This window comes from Podarcis filfolensis (genome assembly GCF_964270895.1).
Source record: "Podarcis filfolensis genome assembly, chromosome: 9".
Lineage (NCBI taxonomy): Eukaryota > Metazoa > Chordata > Lepidosauria > Squamata > Lacertidae > Podarcis > Podarcis filfolensis.
Window position 1 is genome coordinate 57,174,198 of NC_139610.1, and position 22,403 is coordinate 57,196,600.

General features: G+C 43.3%; 2 protein-coding genes across 5 annotated transcripts in view; one reads left to right on the forward strand and one right to left on the reverse strand.

Moving 5' to 3' along the window:
• The first annotated feature begins 415 nt into the window (after positions 1-415).
• Positions 416-7,246, forward strand: LAMTOR3 (late endosomal/lysosomal adaptor, MAPK and MTOR activator 3). Of its 3 annotated transcripts, none has more exons than XM_083572018.1 (7): positions 416-561; positions 2,653-2,695; positions 2,950-2,984; positions 3,873-3,931; positions 5,053-5,186; positions 5,649-5,712; positions 6,425-7,246. In XM_083572018.1, the coding sequence occupies exons 2-7, from the start codon at positions 2,687-2,689 to the stop codon at positions 6,496-6,498; spliced, it is 375 nt and encodes a 124-aa protein (XP_083428144.1). In that variant the 5' UTR covers positions 416-561; positions 2,653-2,686; the 3' UTR covers positions 6,499-7,246. The 3 variants fall into 3 exon arrangements, with proteins under 3 accessions (XP_083428144.1, XP_083428146.1, XP_083428145.1); XM_083572020.1 differs by having other exon boundaries at positions 542-2,319; positions 2,380-2,695; XM_083572019.1 differs by having other exon boundaries at positions 551-679.
• Positions 7,247-7,847: 601 nt separating this feature from the next.
• The window catches only part of DAPP1 (dual adaptor of phosphotyrosine and 3-phosphoinositides 1), a 36,068-nt gene continuing 21,512 nt past the window's right edge, over positions 7,848-22,403 (reverse strand). Inside the window, exons 2-9 of one of the 2 annotated variants that reach the window (XM_083571883.1) lie at positions 19,909-20,031; positions 19,050-19,183; positions 14,164-14,294; positions 12,858-12,905; positions 12,389-12,451; positions 11,893-11,969; positions 10,403-10,490; positions 7,848-9,256 (exon numbers count right to left, since the gene is read on the reverse strand). In XM_083571883.1, the coding sequence (XP_083428009.1) occupies positions 9,203-9,256; positions 10,403-10,490; positions 11,893-11,969; positions 12,389-12,451; positions 12,858-12,905; positions 14,164-14,294; positions 19,050-19,183; positions 19,909-20,031 (718 nt within the window). In that variant the 3' untranslated portion in view covers positions 7,848-9,202. Of the gene's footprint in view, positions 9,257-10,402; positions 10,491-11,892; positions 11,979-12,388; positions 12,452-12,857; positions 12,906-14,163; positions 14,295-19,049; positions 19,184-19,908; positions 20,032-22,403 lie in introns of both variants that reach the window. The other variant, XM_083571882.1, reaches the window with a different exon arrangement.

Sequence of the window (22,403 nt, forward strand, 5' to 3'; positions counted from 1 at the left end):
AGACCAAATCGAAAACATTGTTAGCCGACGTTGCAGTTGTCTGGTACCAGTCTTCCTGCACCCCAAGGAGCCTGGAATAAAACACAGTTCAGGGCGACATAGCGCTGGCTCCCGTCTTCTTACTCTAGAGGAGGCTGGCAGCAGCAGCAAAAAAAAAAAAAAAAGGCAAATGCCGGGGACGACAATGCCAGCAACACTCCTCAGCAGCCTGATTGAAATACACTTCAGTATGGGAGCCTAGACCAGCCACACACAGCTGGGGCCTCGACGATTTGCGCGCGCACCCACCTGACGCAGCAGCAACCACGCGTGCGCAGCAGCGGACGCCTCTCCGGCTTGGAATCGGACACTCTCCCGCCCAACCCCCGTCCCCTCTCCAGACCGGAAGTGGCGCGTGCGTCTGCCTTCCCGCGCCCGACGCCGAAGCGGAAGCAGAAGCGACCTGGAGTAGTTGCTCTGCCTCACGCTTGGCAGTCACGCGACCTGGTAGACGGGAGGGGGAAGGAGCTCGCTTAAAGGGAGGGCGGCCGTTAAAGGCGTTGAACCCGGAAGAAAGTGGAGGTGCGTATGGGGGACCCGACAGTTAAGAGGCTTTCGGGACACCTGCAAGGGGAAGGGAGGGAGGGAAGGCAGGAAGGCGCCGGGTGTTGACCCTCGCTTGCCGCTGTGGGACCAACAAGTGGGTTACTGTCATTATTATTAATTATTAGGGTACGCTTACTTCATTCCGTACGCAAAAGAAGGAGTGGCGATATAATAATAATAATAATAATAATAATAATAATAATAATAATAATAATAATAATAATAATAATTTTTTATTTGTACCCCGCCCATCTGGCTGGGTTTCCCCAGTTACTCTGGGCGGCTTCCAACAAAGATTAAAAATACATTAAAATGTCACACATTAAAAACTTCCCTGTCTTCTCCCTTTCCTGATAATTTCGGAGCTGAAGCCGAGAGCCATGGGCCCTTGTTTCCACAACTGGGTCTGGGCGGCGACGGCGGGAAGCTTCTGGCTCCGTCGGGCTTCTGTGCCAACTTGAATACAATACTGGGAGGGCGGCTGGGCAGGTAAGCCACCCACCCACCCCGCGTTATCGATCAGACCATTTGAATGGCAATGCCCGTCGAGGGGCCCCGACCCCTTCAAATACAGTATTTGATTGAGGGGGCTGAAGGGACCTCTGCCCTAGAAGAGTCGGCTCCTATGCAGGGAGATAATGATGGCGCTCCTTCTCCCCACCCCCAATATATAAGTACCAAATGGTGTGTATTTGGTACATTTTTGCTTTCGCCTTTTTGTCTTTGCGTGGGCGTCTTGGGAGAGTCACAGCCCCACCTCGGTAGACCGCGGTAAGATACTGCTGGTGTTGTATCACCATTGATACTTGAAAGAGAGATAGATTTTGGTTTTGATTTCTTATTGCTGGTGGTACACATGACTCCCCCCATAAGCCGCAGGAGCACACATTTATGATTATGATCCTTTCACCTGCAGGTTCCAGGGCGGGTTATGACAATTTAGAATTAAAAACAGCTAAAGCAGATTACAGTCACAAGAATGGGGTAGGTCAAAAGGTGTGTGGCGAAGCAGAGGAGGTCTAAAGGAAATGACTGAGCTTATCTCCAGCAACTGAAGGGCGGATCTATCTTAAGGTTGCAAAATTAGGAAATATAGTATATGTATTCTGCAATGTAATGTAAAGCGCTGAGTCGTTTCAAAGGAAGAATAGCTGTTGCTCCTTTAGCCCAGATATTGCTGCAACCTGATAGCCTTTCCCCCCCCCACCAGATGGGGTCAATCCAATTAAGCCCATGTATAAACTCTTCTGCACCACTGGACTTTTCATCCAGCCCAACATTATCTCCCATCAACCCCTTTGAGGTGGGGTTTAGCATTTTCCTGAAGAAGGGTTCGTTTTTTAGTTGTTCACTTTTTAGTTGTTCCAAATAAAGGCTTTGGGTAGTAGTCAACTAAGTTTTACTTAGAATAGGCCAATTGAAATCAGTGGACTTAATAATGTAAATTACTTTCAATGGGTCTGAGTAAAACTTTGTGCCACACATACTACTACTCTTGGTATTTGAATTGGTTCCCCTAGTGGATCAGCACAGTAAGCTTGGGTTTTTCTTTTCTTTTTGTGTGGGAGGGGGCTGTTGCAGTCCTGTAACTCTGTACGTTTTGTATTATTGTCTGGCTTTTGTTTATCATCCAGAGGGGGTTCTAATTACAATATAGATTTTCCTCCTCCTGTGTCCATAGGATCCCTGTAGTATAGTACATTTGCACTCCAGACAAATAAGTGGGTATACCTCGTTACTCAGAATGTTTGTGGCCGAAGGAAAAACTAGGTCATTTAAAATCATTGCCTTCAGCTTTTCACATACTCTTTTTGGGAGAGTTGTTCTGTTGTCTAGAAAACCATGGTCCCATGCCTGGGTGTTGGGCTTCACAGATTTGGCTTGTCACGGGTTGGAATTGCTATGGGTCGACATTTTCCAGTAGCAACTCTGCATTGAGTGACTTTGAGAACAAACTGTGAGTGCTAAGTGTAGCGGGGGTGGTGTAGTAGAAACTTGTTCTCTGCTATATTCACATAGAAGGGCAAATTGTTTTGTCACAAAACATGCAACTTTTTTCCCCCAAAGGGTTTGGACTGTTCATTTGAACACTTCTGACAACATGGCGGATGTAAGTATAATTAGCACTATAATGCACATTTTGAAGTGGCTTGTTGAATGTGACAGAGAGCTGTGTACCAAAGTATTATGCCTAAAAGAGTGGCCATTTCCCCTGCTTTCAGGGACAGCTTATGGTGTAATGGAGGTTTCCAGTGAGTGATTATGAGTGTGAATGGAAGACGTAGTTAATTCTCCAGTATATGACCTCTTAATGTGTGCTGTAAGTGACTAAGGTAAACAGTTTCCTTTTCTTTCCTCTTCTAGGAATTGAAAAGGTTCCTGTACAAAAAGCTCCCAAGGTAAGATACCTGTGTAGATTTACATTCTGAACTTTTGAGTTTCACATATCAGGAAACCTGTGTTGAAATTTCAAACCCAGTGCTAAACCTGTTCTCTAAATGGGAGTTGGGAATAATTCTCATTTATCTCAGAGCAATGTCCTGAGTCAGTAATGCTTATGGAGTCAGCCTTAGTAGGATTTAATGTGTTCTATGAATACTGTACCTTGAAAAATTGTTGCTTTCAGGTACCCAATTGGAAAGTGTTGGGGGGTGGGAGCTGTGTCCCTCCACTTATTGAGGAACTTCATACTGGGGGCTGTAGGATATTGCATGGAGGTACACAGCTTAAGAAAGGGAAACTTGCAACACATACCAACCATGTTAGCAAGAAACTTCTGTTCTCCCCTCTCTCTCACAGACACACACACACACACACACACGTGTCTGTGGCTCCCAGCCTTGATTTAGTAACCTAATAATTAGGTAACCTAATATTAATATTAAATGGTTCCAAAGTTTTGACACTACAAGCCGAGACATAATACTTCATTAGACTTTTATCATCCTTTCTCCAAGTAGAATATATGCATCTGCTTAGCTTCAAAGTTTGGTCTGTATTTCCCATCAAATTCTTTTTTTTGGACCAAGAATGGGAATAATTTTCTGAACCTTTAAATTCTTCACAGGGGTTTGAGAATGTTGTGGGTTTTGATTGAGGCATTAATACAGTTCTTCAAATAATACATTACTGCTGTAATTGTTAAATTGCAGGTTGTAATTGTTAAAATGATTAATTGATTAGCAGAGTAAGGCTAAAAAAAAGATGCAGCTGGCACCATCAATGTGAAATAGTTGACAGTATTTCTGGTTAGGTTGCTAAAAATTCTACCTCTTTTACTTTTCCAGTGTTGAGGGCCTCCATGCTATTGTAGTGTCAGACAGAGATGGTGTACCTGTTATCAAAGGTAAGAGATAATCTGTGTATTTATCTGGCTAGGATATTTGCATCAATTTAATGGAAATATAAAATCCTTATTTGCTCAAAAGCAAGATGTTTCCTCCTACCTTGAAATAGAAATCATTTTCACCTTTTAAACTCTTCCCTTGTGCATCCTGATTCCTAAGGGGAAATTTTAAATATAACTAGGCACACATATCCACTCCCTGTCACCCTAGTCTTCTGTTGGCTTCTAGTGTAGACATGAGTCAGCAGAGATCGCAATGCCTATTTGTCAGCTGTGATGCACTTTCCTGGATAGAATAAGTGGAAGAAAAGAATACTGTTTGAGGAAGCTGTGTGTGTAAACCACTTTCTTGGTGCTTTGGTCTTTGGTAACAGTGAGCTGGGATCCTTCCGAGTTACATTAGAAGAAAAAGCTGCATTCAGGGCTATGTGCACTCAGTCTTCAAAATTGCACTTTTGATTGCCATGCTATACTGCATTAACTAGTGTAAAATGGCAAATGGTTGCTTGATGTTTACATGCTTTGTATATTTGTGCCTTTACAAATATAGTTGGACTATAACTTCCATTATCCCTGACCATTAGCCAGTGGTGTGGGATAATGGGAGTTGTAGTCCAATATCTTATTGGGCCCCAAGCTTCAAAAAGGCTGGTATATTGCTTGATGATTTAATTTGTATACTGCCTTCAATTCTATTATGGGTTGGGGAGTGCGGGAGGTACAGTTTAGGCAAGGAAAGGATGGATATCGGATTTGCTCTTGGGTAGTTAAAAGAGATGGAGTTCAGGAAATTCTTCCTGAAGCAGATGGATAGTTAACCTTGGAGGGCACTTTAACTCCACTTGCTGAGTATTAGGAACCCACTTGAACACACCCTGGCTTTGTCATCAAGTTCTTTCTTTCACAGTCATGCCTGTTGACTATTTTTCTTTAAAAAATGTTAACTGCCAAAATATTGCAAGATCTTTTGGAACTGCACTGTGCTCCAATCTCACTACACTTGTGAGGACTAGTCCCTTGAGTTTGTGCTGCTGGTTCAACTAACAAAATGCCTGTTATCTGTGCAAAATGTGTCTGTTACAATATTTGGAGACTGGCTATAGAGTGTCCTCTTGTTCTAGTTGCCAACGATAATGCTCCAGAGCATGCTCTTCGACCGGGTTTCTTGTCAACTTTTGCACTCGCAACAGACCAGGGCAGCAAGCTTGGGCTTTCAAAAAACAAAAGCATCATTTGTTACTACAACACATATCAGGTAAGATGTGTTGCCTTCCTTCCAGAACTGGTGGATGAATGGATTTTGCAAGTAATGTAATGAAGCAGTGTAGTGGAATGGGAGGAGTGGTGTTCTGTTTCAGCAAGCAATCTGCTTGTGCCTAGCTGTTTTGGCCAATATCATAATCTGGCAGGATGCTTCCTTCACCTTTTTAATTAGTCTAGAAAATTATTGTTAACAGCACTACATTGCTGATGCATTGTGTGCCAGTGTCTTGTAAAAATCTATTCTCATCCTTACCCCACCAATGGCTGCCAGTAATGTTGTGTAATGTTGGGCTCCAACAGCCATCAGCCCCAGGCAACATGGCCAATGGTCAGGGCTGATAGGAGTTCAGCAACAAATGGAACCTAGTTAGAACCATAAGAGGCTAGTGAACTGCCTGCCAGAAAACATTTACTGTGTGCTGGATTTTGAAATGAAATGTCTTGCTTCTTGTAGGTGGTTCAGTTCAACAGGTTGCCTTTGGTTGTGAGTTTCATCGCTAGCAGCAATGCCAACACAGGTACGTCTTCAGGACTGAGAGGCTTTGCTGTCTTCAGCACCCATACTGCTAGATTTAAGTTGTAATATGTGGGTACACGTGGTTTTTCAAAATGCTAAGTACTTAAAAGAAAAAGGCCAGTTGCATGAAATTGGCAGGCAGTTCCTCTCCAACTCCCAAGTTGTGGATAATATGATAGAAGTAGAGCCTTATAACAAAAGTCACAGTGACAGGACAGCTCAGCCGCATGAGATTTTCCAAGGGCAGGGGATGGGCCAACTGGGAGCAAGGCATCCTTCTTTCTCTTTTCCTCCTTGCCCTGTGGGCTGTGTGGGAGTGGGGAGGGACAGTTTGCCCTTGCCATAGTTGTAGGTTTCTCCCACCTGCATAAAATTATGCAGGAACACAGGTTCTTCACTCCTGTTAAGTGATGGCTCAGCAGAGGTGATTGTGTATACTGCTGCTTTGGCGCAAGGAACAGAGTGTGGTCTCAGCACTTGAGCAAAGGGAATGAAAGCTCTTATGGGCCAGGACCAGATCCTGTGCTGCCTCTGCAAGTATCTAGTTTATAGTCAGTGGCAGTGAGAATGTCTTGCTCTTGTGCCAAAATGTTGGCATGAAGTTCAGTTTCCCCAAATAATGTACAGACAGGTTATCAGTTCATGTTTACAAATGGATCCCTCTAGTATGATATATAAACTTTGTTTCTCTCTTCCCTTCCCACTTTGTGTAGGGCTGATCGTAAGCTTGGAAAAAGAGCTTGCTCCTTTATTTGAAGAGCTGTGGCAAGTAGTGGAAGTCTCTTAACCTGGCACTTTATCTCCAGAGTGAAGCATCTCTTGAATGCTGGACCGGAGAGATTGATTTCTTTTTTCCAACCCACTGCCATGTAACAAGTGTCTTGGAGCAAATGCTACTTTCTCTTGTTTTAAATAATTTAAACAAGTTGCATATAGAGCAAAATGTAGAATACGATGGGGAGAAGGGGGTTCGGGCTGCAGGTGCATTTGTTAAAACTACAGGGTATTGTGGAGACCAGCTGATGACTCCCATGGAGTTAACTTCAGGCATGCATGATATATTTCATAGGAAAAAAATACTGTTCAGAATTGGCCACCCCCAGCTCACTTGCTGTACGAGTAACGGGTGTGCCTGTCTTTGAACTACCACTATATGAACAGTGCAAAAATGTGTTTTCCCTTCCCATTCTTGCAATGAAGACTTGCTAAAATTTGCTCACATTGTGCATCAATGCTAGAAAAGCTTCCCCTCACAATCAGTGACTCATGGTTTGTTTGGATTGAGAAATACTAATAGCCTGGAAGCTTTTTTAAAAAACAGGTACATGCTAGTTCTCTTCAATACTGCTACAGCTGAGCTCTTACAGAGATCGCATCCATCAGTGTTCTTTTTGCATACATATTTGTAAAACAGAAGGATGAAATTTCTTGTTTTATCCCATTTCTATTTAAGTTCATGTAATTATGTTGCTTTGCTGCTTCATCTTACCTTTTTGCATGTCCCTAAACAGATTGAAATAAAAGTGTGAATAAGATGTGTAGCCTGATTATTATCAGAGAGAAGAATCTTGCAAAACAGCATTCTGGTTAACTCGTTTAGATTTGGATAGTGTTTCTGTGGTGCAGATGTGGAGAGAACTTTGGCCCTCCATATGATGTAGAATTACAACTCGCCGCTGTCCATGCTTGCTGGGGCTGATGGGGCTTATTGTTCAACAGCATCCAGAGAACCCACTCCTGCTTTGATGAGTAAAATGAAAACCCAGGCAAGGGTGAACTTAGTTGGACACTGTGCAGAGAGAAGAACAGCACAATCCCTGGTCAATTCAGTGGTGCTTATTCTTAGCCCAAGTATGCACTTGTAACCCCACTTAGCTGTGAGTAAGTCCTGTTGAATTCAGTCGGGCTTCTGAGTAGACAAGGGTAGGACTGCATTGCTATTATCTCTTTGCACTGTACTACTTATGTCCCAGGGAAAGAAGCGTGTGTCAAATTCCAGGAAAGGAAGGAAATGCAAGTATCTGAGCATTGCACAAACATTTGAGACATCTGACATTTCTCGCTAAAAGATGCTTAGAAAAAAACAACAGGTCCTTACTTGCGAAGCTGGACCCTGTTACTCTAGCATACAGACAGGATGTTCTCTTTTCTGTTTATTAGAAATTTTACAAGAGATACAAAATGCATTAAATTGTTCCAGATACAGCTTTGAAAAGCCTTCCTTCGTATTGTCCTGTTCTCTACACCTACCCTGATTCCCAGCACTCACAGTATATTTTGAAATGTTCCTGCTGCTAACACAGAAGAATATTAAATAATAGAACACACACAGAGAGATTAAAATTGGTTGGTTTACAGGGTTAAAAAAAACACTAGTACAATAGGCTGGTCCCCAGTTATCTTACCTTACAGTAATCAGAAGAGCACTTTGAATGCTGTTGGCACTTATGCTCATTAACACGCACATATAAAAAGGACATTTCACTAAAAACTATTGGCAGTTGCATCTGCTTTTGCATGTCTCCATGGTAATTTTCTCCAAACCAAGTGCTGTGACTTTATGTCTTGGTTTTTAAAGAGCATGTGGGAGAGGCTTGAAATTATTGGCATTGTGTGCTAAACACATGCCCTCCCATGCGCTGCTGCTGGTGTGCTTCCATAAGATTTGGCTGGTCACCATGGAAGACAAAAAGCTGGACTAGATGGCAGTTTTGTCTGATGCATTTTTCATGATCCAGCAAGTGAGAGAAATAACTTCCTAATGCGGTTTCCCCTGCTAGACCAAAGAGATTTCATTGCTGGGTGCACATTCCGACACACAAGTTCCATTTGAATTAGCCAATGTCGATGGAGGTGAATCTTTTCTTCTGTGCTGCAATGCACATGGGAACAAACATTCTCAGACACTGTCATGGGTCACTAAGAAATTGCAGAAGTCTGTGTGGGGCCAGAAGTCCACTTATGCTAGAGTACATGGTGTAAATGGCTGAGAAAACAGTCCATACCAAATGTGTAAGGATGAACATCTTCAGAGGTAACACAATGACCCATGCTATGAGAAGATCCAAGACATTTAAGCTGAAAGTTCATTCATTTGGTGCAGCAGGTGTGTGTGGAAATCACATCATGGAAGTGAAACCTGAGACATCGGCGTATGAGCATCAGCTTTTAGTGAATACATATGATGGCTTTTAAAGAGGGTTAGACAAATCCATGGAGCATAGGCCTGCAGTAGCCATTAGCCACAATAGCTAAAAGTGGAATACCCATCTTTAAAGGTCGCATTCTTCTAGTTCTCAGATGCTGGGAACAAAGATTGGCATCTCCAACATGCCACCTTTGTAGGTTTTCTTTGGGCATCTGGATGGGCCTGATGGGTTTTTGCTTTTAACTAGTGCAGAAGTTCTTACGGTCACAATGACAGATTTGGTGGAGCATTGATTTGAAGCAACCTGGGCCTTTGTGGCAGTTAAGATTTGCTGAAGAAATAGCTACGGCCTGAATGTGCCTGAGTCACGCTGGCGTGCTTGTCTCCTTATCTGTGACTACAAAAAAAGAAAAGAAAAAACCAGGTATTTATATAACAGAGATGAGTTTATCAAATGGGATATTTTTTCCCCCTTTATAATCTCCATTAAGGTGCTGGTCTTTTTTATTGTTCCCTAATCATCCAACTTGGTAGGCCTGCACTGGCAGGTATTGGAAGTTAACTGGTGGCAGCGGTGCAGTTAGTTGGCCTGGTTTGTTTATCACACTAAACCAAACCATAGCTTAGTGCAAGCATGTGGGTTCCTGGAAGGAAGGTCCATGGCCTCTCTGGACATTCTGCTTCTGGGCTGAGCTGTCAAGTTTTGGCTTAAAGTGACATCAAACCAGGCTACTGTTTCTGCTATGTGCTGCACAAGGAATAACTGAGCCTAAAAATGTGCAACTGCTAGGCTTGTAATCCTTTCCTCCTGGGTCCTCTGCTGCTGTCACCCATCGCCTCCAGGGCTGAACAGCTATGCCCTCCATGTCCAAGGTAGCCCCCTCACTTCTGTTGCCCTCCTTCCTCAGTATAGCTATGCCCCGTCACCTCAGTGAGCGGGGCTAGATGCCCACACCCTAGTGCACACGTATAAACAAACCGTGGCTACAATTCAGCCTGTGGAGCAGGGATTCAGTTATTTCTTTCTTAATGGTTTTGTCCCCCTCCACCAATGAAGCTCAAGGGTGGAGGCTACCAAAGTCGTCTCAGATGCAGTGCAAAAGAACAGCAAATGGAATGGAAAACTGGGTCTGTGCTGCACAGAAGCACCATGACTTCTGCACTGGCTTTTGGATAGAAAATAGGAAGTTGCCTTACCCTGAATCAGAACATTGGCCCATCTAGCTAACTCAGCATTGTCTAAACTTTATACTCTCTGACAGTGGCTCTCCAGGGTTGCAGACTCCTCTTTGTGGAGAGGCTGGGTATGAAATGATATTGTTTAGGTAAAAGCATGTGCTCTATATCGCTGACCACCTTAGCTTATATACTTGTTTAAAGGCTAGGGATATCACTTTCTCTTTTTACATGCATAGTAAGGCCAGTGAGGAAATAAAGGGTTCGGAGTTACACATTTTCAACATGAAATGTTTCCTTTTATCTTAAATGAACCAAGCGAAAGCTAAAACACTCATCTGAACTTGAGGGATAGGCACTTCCTTACCAGTTTCCATTGCAGTATTTTAATCCATTCATCTGCTTCTACTCCAGTCTTTGCATAAAGGTAATATGTTCTCAGTGGGAATACTAAACTGTGAAAAGAAAAATTGTAAAAAAGACTTGGTATCACAAGCATAAGCAATACTAGCTGCAGCCAACACCCATACTCCATTTTACCAAAGAAGAATTGAAGCTAAATTTGGTTTTAGTTTTGGTTTGTTTTATTTTAAAAAAACAAAAATGATCTCACTTTTATTCCAAATAAGAATTCAAAGCAGCTAACATTAAAACACTGAAAAGAAGGATCAAAACACCAAAGTAAAGCACAGAGCCAGTGGCAAAATAAAACCAGCTGAAAAAGACATTTCCCCTCTGTCACTTCAGCATACAGAATTAACTTAGGGTCTTCAGCAGCACTGCTGGCTTTGGCTACATACACAAAACCAGCTTAAAACGCTTCTCTTCTCAATTTGGAACAAAGTTGGATTGCAGGAAAACATGTTAAAATGCAGTATATTTCCTAAGAAACTACAGGATAGATACAGATTCTGGATAATGTAGATTCAGTATACTACTTCCCAGACCCACAATGGGAATACACTGGATCCAGAGTAAACAGGGTGTGTACACCAGGCATGTCGCAAACCTGGCCCTCCAGCTGTTTTGGGACTACAGTTCCCATCATCCCTGACCACTGGTCCTGTTAGCTAGGGATGATGGGAGTTGTAATCCCAAAACATCTGGAGGGCCGAGTTTGGCCATGCCTGGTATACACACAGCCTTGAAGGAGAACTGGAGATTTAGAAACATGTCCCTTTCTCATATGTAAAATGCTGGAGGAGGGTATGATTGGGTTTTTTTTAAAAAAAAATAAGCATTTTAAAGCATATATATTAGCGTATTTATCAACTGAATTTTGTAAGGGTACGTGGTTCGGGGCATTCTTGAATAGCCAGGGCTCTGCATGCAGAAAACACAACAAATGTGGAACTCAAAGGCTGCCTTGGTTAATAATAAGCTCATTCATAGACACAAAGGAAGTTGCCTTATACCAAGTCAGACCACTGGTCCATCTTGCTCAGCATTATCTGCACTGACTGACAGTGGCAGCTCTCCAGGGCTTCAAGCAAGAGTCTTTTCCAGCCCTACCTGGAGATGCTCTCTGCCAGCAAAACAGAAATTCTGCCACTGAGGGATGCCCATTCCCCCATGCTAAGCCACAGTAAGACAGAAAGCAAGAAGGAAAGAATAAAGTCAAGGAAGGGGCAGCTGTAGTGTACAGCTGTTGAGACGAGACGCCAAGGAAAGCCGGAAAATCACCCCGTGGAGTTCAGAGGAGGGGCTTATTGATGGAGCTGGTAAATTGGAAGAGTGGGCATTCACTGGGCTCCTGAGAAGACAGACTAATAAATTTATTGTCTTCATTTGTGATAGTTCAGAGCCGTTTGAAGTAATTTTACAAACACAGTAGTTTTTATCTAGGTCTCAACTTACCAAAAACAATTGACTTTGTCCTGGGAATAGTCGAACTGCACAGCTGAGCATTCTGTTAGGTCGAGCGCTCTGATTGGCTCTGTGGACTTAAAAGTAAGTTATCTTTGAAACAATCATTCTTCCCCCTCCCCCTGTAATGAGCTGAACCCCCAACTCCCCAAATAAAGATGCCGAGGAATAAGCGAGGCCCTGTCTGCACAAGCACTGTTACCCACATATGTACTGGCACCCACCTATATAATAAAGAAGCAATGCTTGCGTCATCCACCCACTCCCCACGTTGACTGAACTGACAAGCCACCGGTAGAAATGACTAAGACTTCCATGGAGTAATGTGGAGCGCGTGGGAACCACTGGGAGCCATTAGCGGGAGGGCGTTTGCTTGGCAAAATTTCCTTTGGCCCACATGATTTGGAAGGATCTCAACACTCATGTCCATATGCAACAAACTCAAGGGATCAAAACATGGCTGCCCAAGTGCAACTTGCCAACTCACCGTCTGGTCTTTGTAATATTTCAGCTCATTCCTATGCAATGTAAACCACCTGGTTTTCCAATTCTGAAAGAATAAAGAGGGTGGTATTAGAGGAACTTAGGCATTTGAAAAAATACAAGAATGAAGATGGCAACACAGGCATTGAAAATGAGCTCCCTTTCTTCTCTTCTGCTTCAGAACATGTATATAGTACTAACAACCATATACTTCTTGCTGTGCAGATCATATGTATTATTTTATGATTATTACCAAGGCTTATTTTCAGCCAGAACTCACTGGAACTCAGTTCCGGCACCTCTCAGGTGGGCTCCATTGCCATTTTAAGAGAACAAGAGATGTTCCTAGTGAATTCTAGCACCTTTTTTTTCTAGAAAATAGCTATTTTTTAATTAATACACTATTATTAAATTTGCATTGGCTTTCTACACAGAAGAAAAGGAGAGGCACACAAGTCACTGACATTTCTTACCTTAACTATTCTGCCTTGTTTCGTCAAATATCCTTCTTTTGTGCCTAACTGCAAGGAAAGAGGTAAAGGTTAACTAAAAGGATGGGGATGAAGGCAGGAACATGTACACATTGATCATGGTCATTACACAAGCTGGCGAAGCAAAACACAGCAGGAGCTTTTATGACCTCATAACTGTCTGTTCATTTTATCCTTAAAACTGGGTCACTGTGTTCTCTGCCAAAAGTATGGGCCCCTGGCTACACCTGAGGTAAACACACAAAATAATTCTGTTGGTTCTGATGAAATGACACCCTCTTGTATCACAGATTAAACCAGGCACTTGTCATATTCTCTGAGGTACATGCTGTCAAAGGGCACAGAGGGTCAAATTTTAAATAAATCCTAGGGCAATTCAGCATTGTTTGACTTCCAACAATGTGTTCATTGTATATGTGCAGTAACGTGGCACTAAATGCTGAACTAGGCCTTGATGGCTAACAGCATGATGTGTCTCAAATGGTCAAAGACCATTAATGACACAGGCAAGAAAACAGAAGTGGTTTTAAAAAACCAAAAAAAAATCCCTTCCAGGCAATGACAGCCCTTGTTCTCTACAAAGACTATTATTAATTATTATTATTATTTTACTTTCAATTGTTTCCTCTATGAAGCTTAAGGCAGCATACATGGTCCTTCTCCATTTTCCCCCTCACAACAACCCTGTGAGGTAGGTTACAATGATAGACTCTGACTGAATCGAGGTCACCCAATGAGCTTCATGGCTAAGTGGGAATCTGAACACTGGTCCCACGAGTCCTAGTCTGACACTAACAACTACACCACACATAGCCAAGCTCAAATAAATAAAGAATACTGTGCTTCTAGTAGGTTTGCCATATTTGAAGAGCAAAAAAAGAGGACACATTTGCCAACTTCTACTTTTAATTTTGGATCGCTTTGACAACTCTACCCATGAAAAGGAGGATGTGTCCTGGAAAAAGAGGTCATATGGCAACCCTACTATGCATTATTTATAATACCTCAAGGATCCTAGAATGAAATTATCAGCAGCCTGAGACTGGGATCACTTACTGAACGAATGACTGAGATAAGATTCAAACCAGGAACCCCTGACTCAGTTCACACACCCTAAGGGCCAATCTAGATGCAATGACAAAGATGCTGTTTGCAAATTGCAGTCAGATGAAAGGGAGGAGAGGTGACTAGATACAATCAGGACCCAGGTTGCAGACCTCAAGAAAAACTATAAATCTCCCCCAAGCTGCTACTGAACAGTGAGTAACACTTAAAAGCAGTGACTCACTGACGGCGCATTGGGGACAAGGTCAGTTTCCGTCTTTCCGGTCTGCATTGCCGTGTGAACCCGCACAGATTCGTAAATGGAGGGCTCTTCCACCATCTTCGGATATGGGTTCTTCAATATAATCAGGGTACCTAAAAGAAAGTGAAAGCTAAGTGACCTGTACAGAAAAGGAAAAATGCAGCCACTACCCTGGAGGAAGCACTCCAAAAAAACAAATGGCAGATGAGCTGGCAGCAGATCAAGCAATAGTTCAAAAAAGCCACAGGATCAAGCCAATTGAGAGACCTAAATGAATCATATAGTTTAGTCCCTTACCCTTGACACAGGATATTTATTAGAGTACAGTAGGCAGACAACTTACGTGGGGATCAGGGGGTTTGTGTGCAAAGGCAAAATTGAGCAAATTCAGGAAGACTCCCCCGGAACCAGCCCTGTGTGACTAACCCTACCTCATTGGGCTCTGGGAAGGGAGTGTGAGGCCTCTGCAAAGCCTTCCAGAAACCTTGATGTGAACCTCGGAAAGAGGTGGTTTCATAAGCTGGGTATCACAATGGAAAAGGACTGCCTTCAGGTTGTCGCAAGATGGGCCTCAGCAAGCTGTGGCACAACCAAAGACCTTAGCTCATGGGCAGGTGAGGTCTATGTGTCCCAGCACATCTTGGAGTGCCACACCCTGAGATTACGTGCCACTTCTTTGGTACCTCTTAAAACACTGTCCCCCTCAAGCAGACCTTCGGCTGGACCAGCCACTGACCTGCCAATGTGGTGCAATCTTCTGTCAGGCAGTTCAGTGGTGGAGGAAGTCTCTCAGGCACCTGGTGCAGCGTGCTGAGGGGCAGGGCGAACTGCCCGGCAGTGCGCACAACACCCAAAATGGATGCACAGACGGCACGCATGGCGCCCAATACAGATGCACAGATGGTGCCGCCACACCTCAGTCACCCTACAGCTGGGGGAAGGAAGCGGGCAGACAGCGCAGAGCTTGCGGGCGCCTGAGACGCATGGCTCAGGCGTGCTGCAGGCCCCACAGTGAGTGCCACCTGCCATTTTGTCACACACCCCCTCAGGGTGACACCTGGGTCAGACCACACACACCCATCCTACGACCCTGAGGCAGTTTCTCCTCTTAGTTGCTGTTATAATGATAGGCAGCAGCCACATTACCCTGCGTGTGACCTGCTTCACCTTCCCTGAGGCAACACAAGAGCTTCGCAGAATTTTAATTGGGCAAAGGAAGGTTTGAGATTTTTAATCTATTGAGCCGTTTTTTAAATCTCCCAGGCTTTGTGGAATTTGCATCGCTTGCGTTATGATCTTGGGAATTATTTAGCTCAAGTGTCAACCTTCTGTTCCTGAGTACTGTTTCACAGAGGCAAGCAACGTGGAAGTGGTACTGTGAAGCTCAACGCCTGTTTTCCAGCTGGTGGCACTGTCCATTTTAGGCACATGAAAGGAGCTTCACAGAGCTGGCAGAATCTGATTAGGGAGCTGGTAAGCCACTGGGCAAGTCTATCATTCAACACTGGAGATCAGATTCACTGATCTCAGGCAGCATTAACTCCTTAACTGTTAATGGATCTAGCAGATGGCCGGGGAGTTGGTGGTGGGGCAAGGATGGAACAATTGTGTGCAATGTTAATCAAAAAAGAATTAGGGTGTATAAGTGGGATAGGCATTTATTCTGTTGTATTTTTAACAGCTTACAGTGGAGGGGAGGGATGAAGGATTTACATTGGGCAGGGAAGTATCATTTTTCTGTTTCTTTTTCTATATATATTTGTTTGCTGAATATACTGAAATGATTGTTCGTTCTATTTATATTGTGGTGACCTATGGCTTTCAGCAATAAAGTTTTATTCAGTCATTCAAAAATAAACCAATTACTGTATAATCTAGCTTTTAAAATCAAGCTGAAATAAACGGCTCCAAGATAAAATAACATAGTTCTAAAAGGTCTGGGAGATTAAATGCATTTTCACCTGATGCTAAAAGCATCTTAATGCAAGCACAAGACAAGTTTCATTGGGGAGGACATTCTATGATCTGGGCACAATCAGCAAAAAGGCCCTCTGCTTAATAGTCATCCACTTCACCCCTTTAGGTAGGGGAAACTGGAGAAGGGCCTTCTATGAAGAATTTAATGTCCAGGCAAGTATAATAGGGGCTGGTGATCTCTCACCCACCCACAATGGGTTGTATCCGAAATAGTCCCAACTGCACAAAGACATCCACTTGTGCAATTGAATTTACCCTCCCTCTCCTTTCCCTGCATAACCCCCAAATCTGCTTGAGATTTGGGGAAAATCCCAGAACAGATTTGGGGTTGGGTGGGGCAAGCAGAACTCCTTCTGTCAATAGGATGACTTTGATGGATACTATGCAAGTCTTTTATTTGACCATTGATATCCCATCTTCCATCCACGGAGCTCAAGGCAGTATCTACAAGATTCCCAGCTGGTCTCTCACCCAGATACTGCCCAGACTCACACCTACAAACAGCAAAGATAATGTTGCACTGATTTCTGGCCATGTCCTGAGTCTCTTTGGTTTTATTTCTGGAAGCAATAAACTTGGGAAGCTTTGGGAAAGGGACTTATATTTGTACTGTTGATTGTTCTTCCTCTCCAGCGAAGAAAAGGATAAATGACAGGAAGGTGAAATCACTCCTGACACATAGGACTTATGGTGGTCCAGACCATGCAAAGACAGGAAGAGACAGGGCTGAGTAGAGGACTGGAGTAGAGTTGAAGGTAAAGGGACCCCTGACCATTAGGTCCAATCGTGGCCGACTCTGGGGTTGCGGCGCTCATCTCGCTTATTGGCCAAGGGAGCCGGCGTAAAGCTTCCGGGTCATGTGGCCAGCATGACTAAGCCGCTTCTGGCGAACCAGAGCAGTGCACGGAACACCGTTTACCTTCCCGCCGGAGCCGTACCTATTTATCTACTTGCACTTTGACGTGCTTTCGAACTGCTAGGTTGGCAGGAGCAGGGACTGAGCAATGGGAGCTCACCCCGTCACGGGGATTTGAACCGCCGACCTTCTGATCGGCAAGTCCTAGGCTCTGTGATTTAACCCACAGCGCCACCCACGTCCCTGGAGTAGAGTTAGGGCATGCTAAAGCAGGCCTTGGTTTGTAGAGGTCCCACATCCACCAACCTCTCACCAAGCAAAGGAATCCTCAGGTGGATCTTTCTTTAAACCCCAAAATCTGAACAAAAGTAATGTGGGCATGTAGGGAGCTGATTCAGAAAAGGATACCCCCTTCACAAAGGCCACAGGGGCAGGATTCTGTCAAAGTATGAATTAGAGCCCAGGACTGCTCATAGTCCTTGACCAGCTCTGCTTCTTTCAGGTTAGCCAGATATTTTAGTGCTCTTGAATTTCAGTCCCCATAAATCTGATTTGCCAGCTAATCAGTTGATAATTGGAGCCTTTATTTTCCATCTGGACCAATGCCAAGCATTGCAGGGGGGAGAGGACCTCGGTCACCTCTTGTGTTAAATAACAAACCTATTTAGGAGCTGTTTAACAACAGAGCTCAAGTTTCAGGGCACTGAGTCAGTCAGGGCCAAGTCAAAAGGGGTTTAACACTCATGTCAGGAAATAGATATGACACTTCAAAGAGATTAAACCCTTTCTGGCCTGGAAAGCAGTGGCTCTTTAAAACTGCACCAGCACCAGACCCAGGGGCTACTCTTGGTTCTCTATTACCCCTTTCATCACTAATCTGATAAGATCTATTGAAATGTAAATATTAAGTAAGGAGGATAAATTCTTGATCCAAAAAGCAATACATACAACAATGCTTGTAAAAATAAATTAATAATAATAATAATAATCAGACTAACTGTTGCATCAGGAATCTACTGGCAGCACAATCCTATACATTGTGAAGTGAACCCCATAAGAAAACCCCATTGATAGGAATGGAAATAAACCCCATTGATGTCAATGAGATTTGTTCCCAGGCAAATGTGCATAGGGTTGCAGCCTTCAGAAAACATAAGTTTTCGGATAACACAGAGTTGGGTTCAATGCGAGGAGCTGCCCTCTGGCTGAAGGAGTCCTTCCCTCGGAGGAACCTTTGGTTCCAACCCATTGAAGCCAAGAGGTGCCAGGGCCTGGGGGGCGGCCTTAACAAAGCACCTGCATGCTGCCATGAGGGAGTGTCTTCATCTGCTGAATGCCCTATAGGGCATGTATTTTTCCACAGCCAGCAATTTTAAAGTCCCTTTTGTGGACTAGGCTGAGAGGGTTTAACTTCCCCACCCACTGCAGTACTGTGTCTACTATTTTATTTTTTCATCTCATTTCATTTCATTTTTGATGCCACCACCGAATCAGTAGGATCTTGGGGTGCCGGAAAAAATGAATGCTTGACCTGGCCCCCAGGGTGGAGCTTAGCCACCCCAGCTTCAATGCCTAATAGTTTATTTCTTATTCTACTGTGCAAAATAATATCACTAATGCAATACCTGAACACCAAAGGCAGTCTAACGTAAAGCAGGGATAGCCAATGTGATTTTGGACTGCAATTCCCATCAGCCTCAGCTAGAGCAGAGATGGAAAGGGATGGTGGGCATTGCAGTCCAAAATACCTGTTGGCTATACCCTGATATACAACATAAGGGAGCACAATAGGTGGATTCTGTCATATCCTAAAAGAGGGAAGAAGAACAGAACTAATAAAACAGAGGAATATCCAAGTGTATAAAGAGATACTCATATCCTACTCAGAATTGAACTCTTGAAATTAATGGACTAAGAGAAGTCCATTCATTTCCATAGATCTACTCTTAACTTAGGTCAGAAACAACCCAGGTTAACAAATATAATCTAAAATATTTTAAACAGCTAGATGGATAGATAAGCAAATGTAAGTTACCTGTCTCACTGCCAATTAAAGGCTGATTTGCAAAGTGCATGATCAGGTCTCTCAAGCTTAGAAACTCGTTAAAACCAAACTTGTATGAAGACCCAGTGTACTCCACGTGAAAATGTTTCACAGAATCCCTTGCTCTGAAACAAAAATAAGGCTGTTGAAACATGAAATATGCATTCTTCTTAGCTCAGGAAGGATAGTAAATTTTATGGAGATATCAAGACACCAAGTGAGCCATCAGAGAAGACAACCCTTTGTATGCATGAGCAGCTTGTTCCTAGTCTGTCTTTACAGCCTCCCTCCATCTGCCCATTGCATCCCACCAATCACAAGAGTTTGTTAGTTGCCCATTTTCAGCAAGTCCAGTTTCATTTTCTGTTGTCCCATTATTGTTGTTCCCATGGCATACAGAGCAACCACAGTGGAAAGTAGATGGGGGCTAGATGGGGGTAGATAGAAGTGATAGGTATGTGGGCAGGAAGGTAGGTAGATGGATGATATCAATATCACACCAGGCTCTCAAAGCTAGCCAGCTCAACTCTGAGCATTCAATGATGGTGTCAGGCAGATCTCATTTGGGAGTATATTGAATAGTCACATGCCATTACAGTAAAGGCCCTGTCTGTCGTAACCCAGACACCAAATATACGATAGAGATGGGACATCATCATCATCATATTAACAACAACAACAACAAATAATAAATTTATTATACCCTTCCCATCTGACTGGGTTGCCCCAGCCACTCTTGGCAGCTTTCAACAAAAATACAGGAAAAACAGGGGAAGGAGGAGGAAAGGAAGGTCACAACTGTTGATCTCAACAGTATGGGATGATGTAAGGGATAGTGAAGATACTGTACCTTACTGAGAGAGAGTAAAGATCAGCCTTGCCATCGCTCTTCCTTAGGAGGTAGCTTCCATCACTGCCATTGGAAAGAAGAAGTGCCTCTGCTGCATGACGAGTAAGACTGTCATGGTACCACCTAACAAAACATCAAAGTTAGGCATCCATTAGCTACTGTATTGTAAGCTATAGTGGTGGTGGGGGGGAGACTTTTCTGTTATGAAAATCTCATATTTTCAGGGGGGTAGCTGTGTAACTCTGTTACAGCGAAAGCAACAGAGACTTGACGATGATTATTAATAACATTTACTATGCCAAAGTTTTTCATGAGCCAGTGCCCACATCATCAGGCATGGAATGTGATCTGAAATAGACAGACAGACAGACAGACAGATAGAGGGAGAACAGGATCTGACTGGGCTGAATCCTGAACTTCACACAACTCCCCTACACACATACACACACACACACACACACACATGCTGTGGTGACTTGGCATCACCATAACATCTAAAGAACGTCAAAAGAAAGCATTGGGAGCACATTCTAAGTGCGTTCCTAATTGCTCCTTTCTTTCCACCTGGAATCTCTCGCTGCTTGGAGAGTGGGCTGGTGTGTAGAAATACCTATCATATAGACACTACTGAGCAACTACACAAAGGACATCTAAGGATCACTTTAAAAGAGGAACCTGCCAACCACTCCACATATCTACCTGGGTACATCTTCCACCCACTCACCATAAAATCTATTGTCTACAGCCAACAAGCCTGACAGTACGACGACATCTGTGTGCCTGACCCATCCAACAAAGACTTCCAACTTTATGATTTATACCAGGAATTTCTTAAACTACAAAACCTACCCCAGTGAAGTGGAGAAGCTGATCAACAAACCCAGACAAGTACCCAGGAATACCGATAATAATAATTTTATTTTTGTATTTATTATTCATCCTCCCCATGAGCCCCAAGAAAATTTATACAAAATAATATGATTTTCCTGACACAGAATTTTGAATGTCTGAATGCCCTTTTTTGCAGGCAGTGGAGGAGTAAGTGATTAGATATATAGATACACACAGAGACTTTATGATATCCCTATCCAATATTGTTCTGTTCGCCCCACCACCACACCATCGGTATGCTTTTCCATGTGCAAAGTTCGCTATCATTCTTATGTCGTTTATTTTAACAGGTGAGTTAGGCTGAAAGAAAGGAATCTGCCAAGGATAGTGTGAAGAATTTGTTCAAGGCATTTTGCTGTCTGAAGCACATCCTGCTACTCGCCTCCCCACCCCCACCCCAAGGCAAGCTGTGTGATACCCAAGATTGGCCAAGTAATTTTGGCACCCGAGACAGAAAACCCTACAAGCAACTCCCCACCCCACATCTCTTCCTGGCTGTAAAATGACAACAAATACCTAACAACCTGCTACCTTTTCAAGACACCCTAAATCAGCTGCCTGGCACAGTCACCCTTCTCTCTGCAACGTTTGGGCCGCTCCTGATTTTACTTATTTATATGTTTTCTTATCTACCCAGTAACTCCGAGGCAGGTTATAGCAATGGAAGATACAGTTATAAAAAGAGATAAAACTGTTATAATGATAAAAACCAGTATGGTATGGTGATTAGAGTGTTGACCTAAGACCGGGGAGGTCAGAGTCCAACTCCCCATTCGGCTATGAAGCTTGCTGGGTGACCTTGGGTCAGTGACAGCCATTCAGCCCTCTCTCCTGCCCTCCCTCCCAGAGTTGTTGTGAAGATAAAATGGAGAGGAGCAGAACCACGTATGCAATCTTGAGCTCCTTGAAGGAATGGTAGGATACAACTACAATAATAATTAGATAGATAGATGATAGATAGATAGATAGATAGATAGATAGATAGATAGATAGCAGGGCTTTTTTCCAGCCAGAACTCACTGGACCTCAGGTGAGTTCTGGCACCTCTCTCTCAGGTGGGTGCCATTGTCATTATAAGAGAAAAAGGGAGGCATTCATTCTTTTTTAAATTTCTTTTTTTTTAATTAGCTGTTTTTTGTGTATTTTTTGTGTTTTCTTTTTTGTAATGTCTACTTTTATCTGTGGTCTTTTTTTCTTTCTCTTTTTTATTATGTGAATCTTTATTTTTTTCTTTTGTAAAACTCCAATAAAAATTTATTTAAAAAAAAAAACATACTGAGTTGCAGCACCTCTTTTTCTAGAAAAATAGCACTAGTAATAAGTAAATTTGTTCCAAACGGAACCAAATACTGTGGTACCTCGGGTTACATACGCTTCAGGTTACATGCGCTTCAGGTTACAGACCCCACTAACCCAGAAATAGTGTTTCAGGTTAAGAACTTTGCTTCAGGATGAGAACAGAAATCGTGCTTCAGTGGCGCGGCAGCAGCGGGAGGCCCCATTAGCTAAAGTGGTGCTTCAGGTTAAGAACAGTTTCAGGTTAAGAACAGACCCCCAGAATGAATTAAGTTCTTAACCCGAGGTACCCCTGTAGTCCCTTTCAG

What these genes read in the sequence shown, in the direction of transcription:
- LAMTOR3 (XM_083572018.1), top strand. An exon ending in CTGTACAAAAAGCTCCCAAG is followed by an intron (nt 2,985 to 3,872) that starts GTAAGATACCTG and finishes TTACTTTTCCAG; the next exon opens with TGTTGAGGGCCTCCATGCTA. An exon ending in TAGCAGCAATGCCAACACAG is followed by an intron (nt 5,713 to 6,424) that starts GTACGTCTTCAG and finishes CACTTTGTGTAG; the next exon opens with GGCTGATCGTAAGCTTGGAA.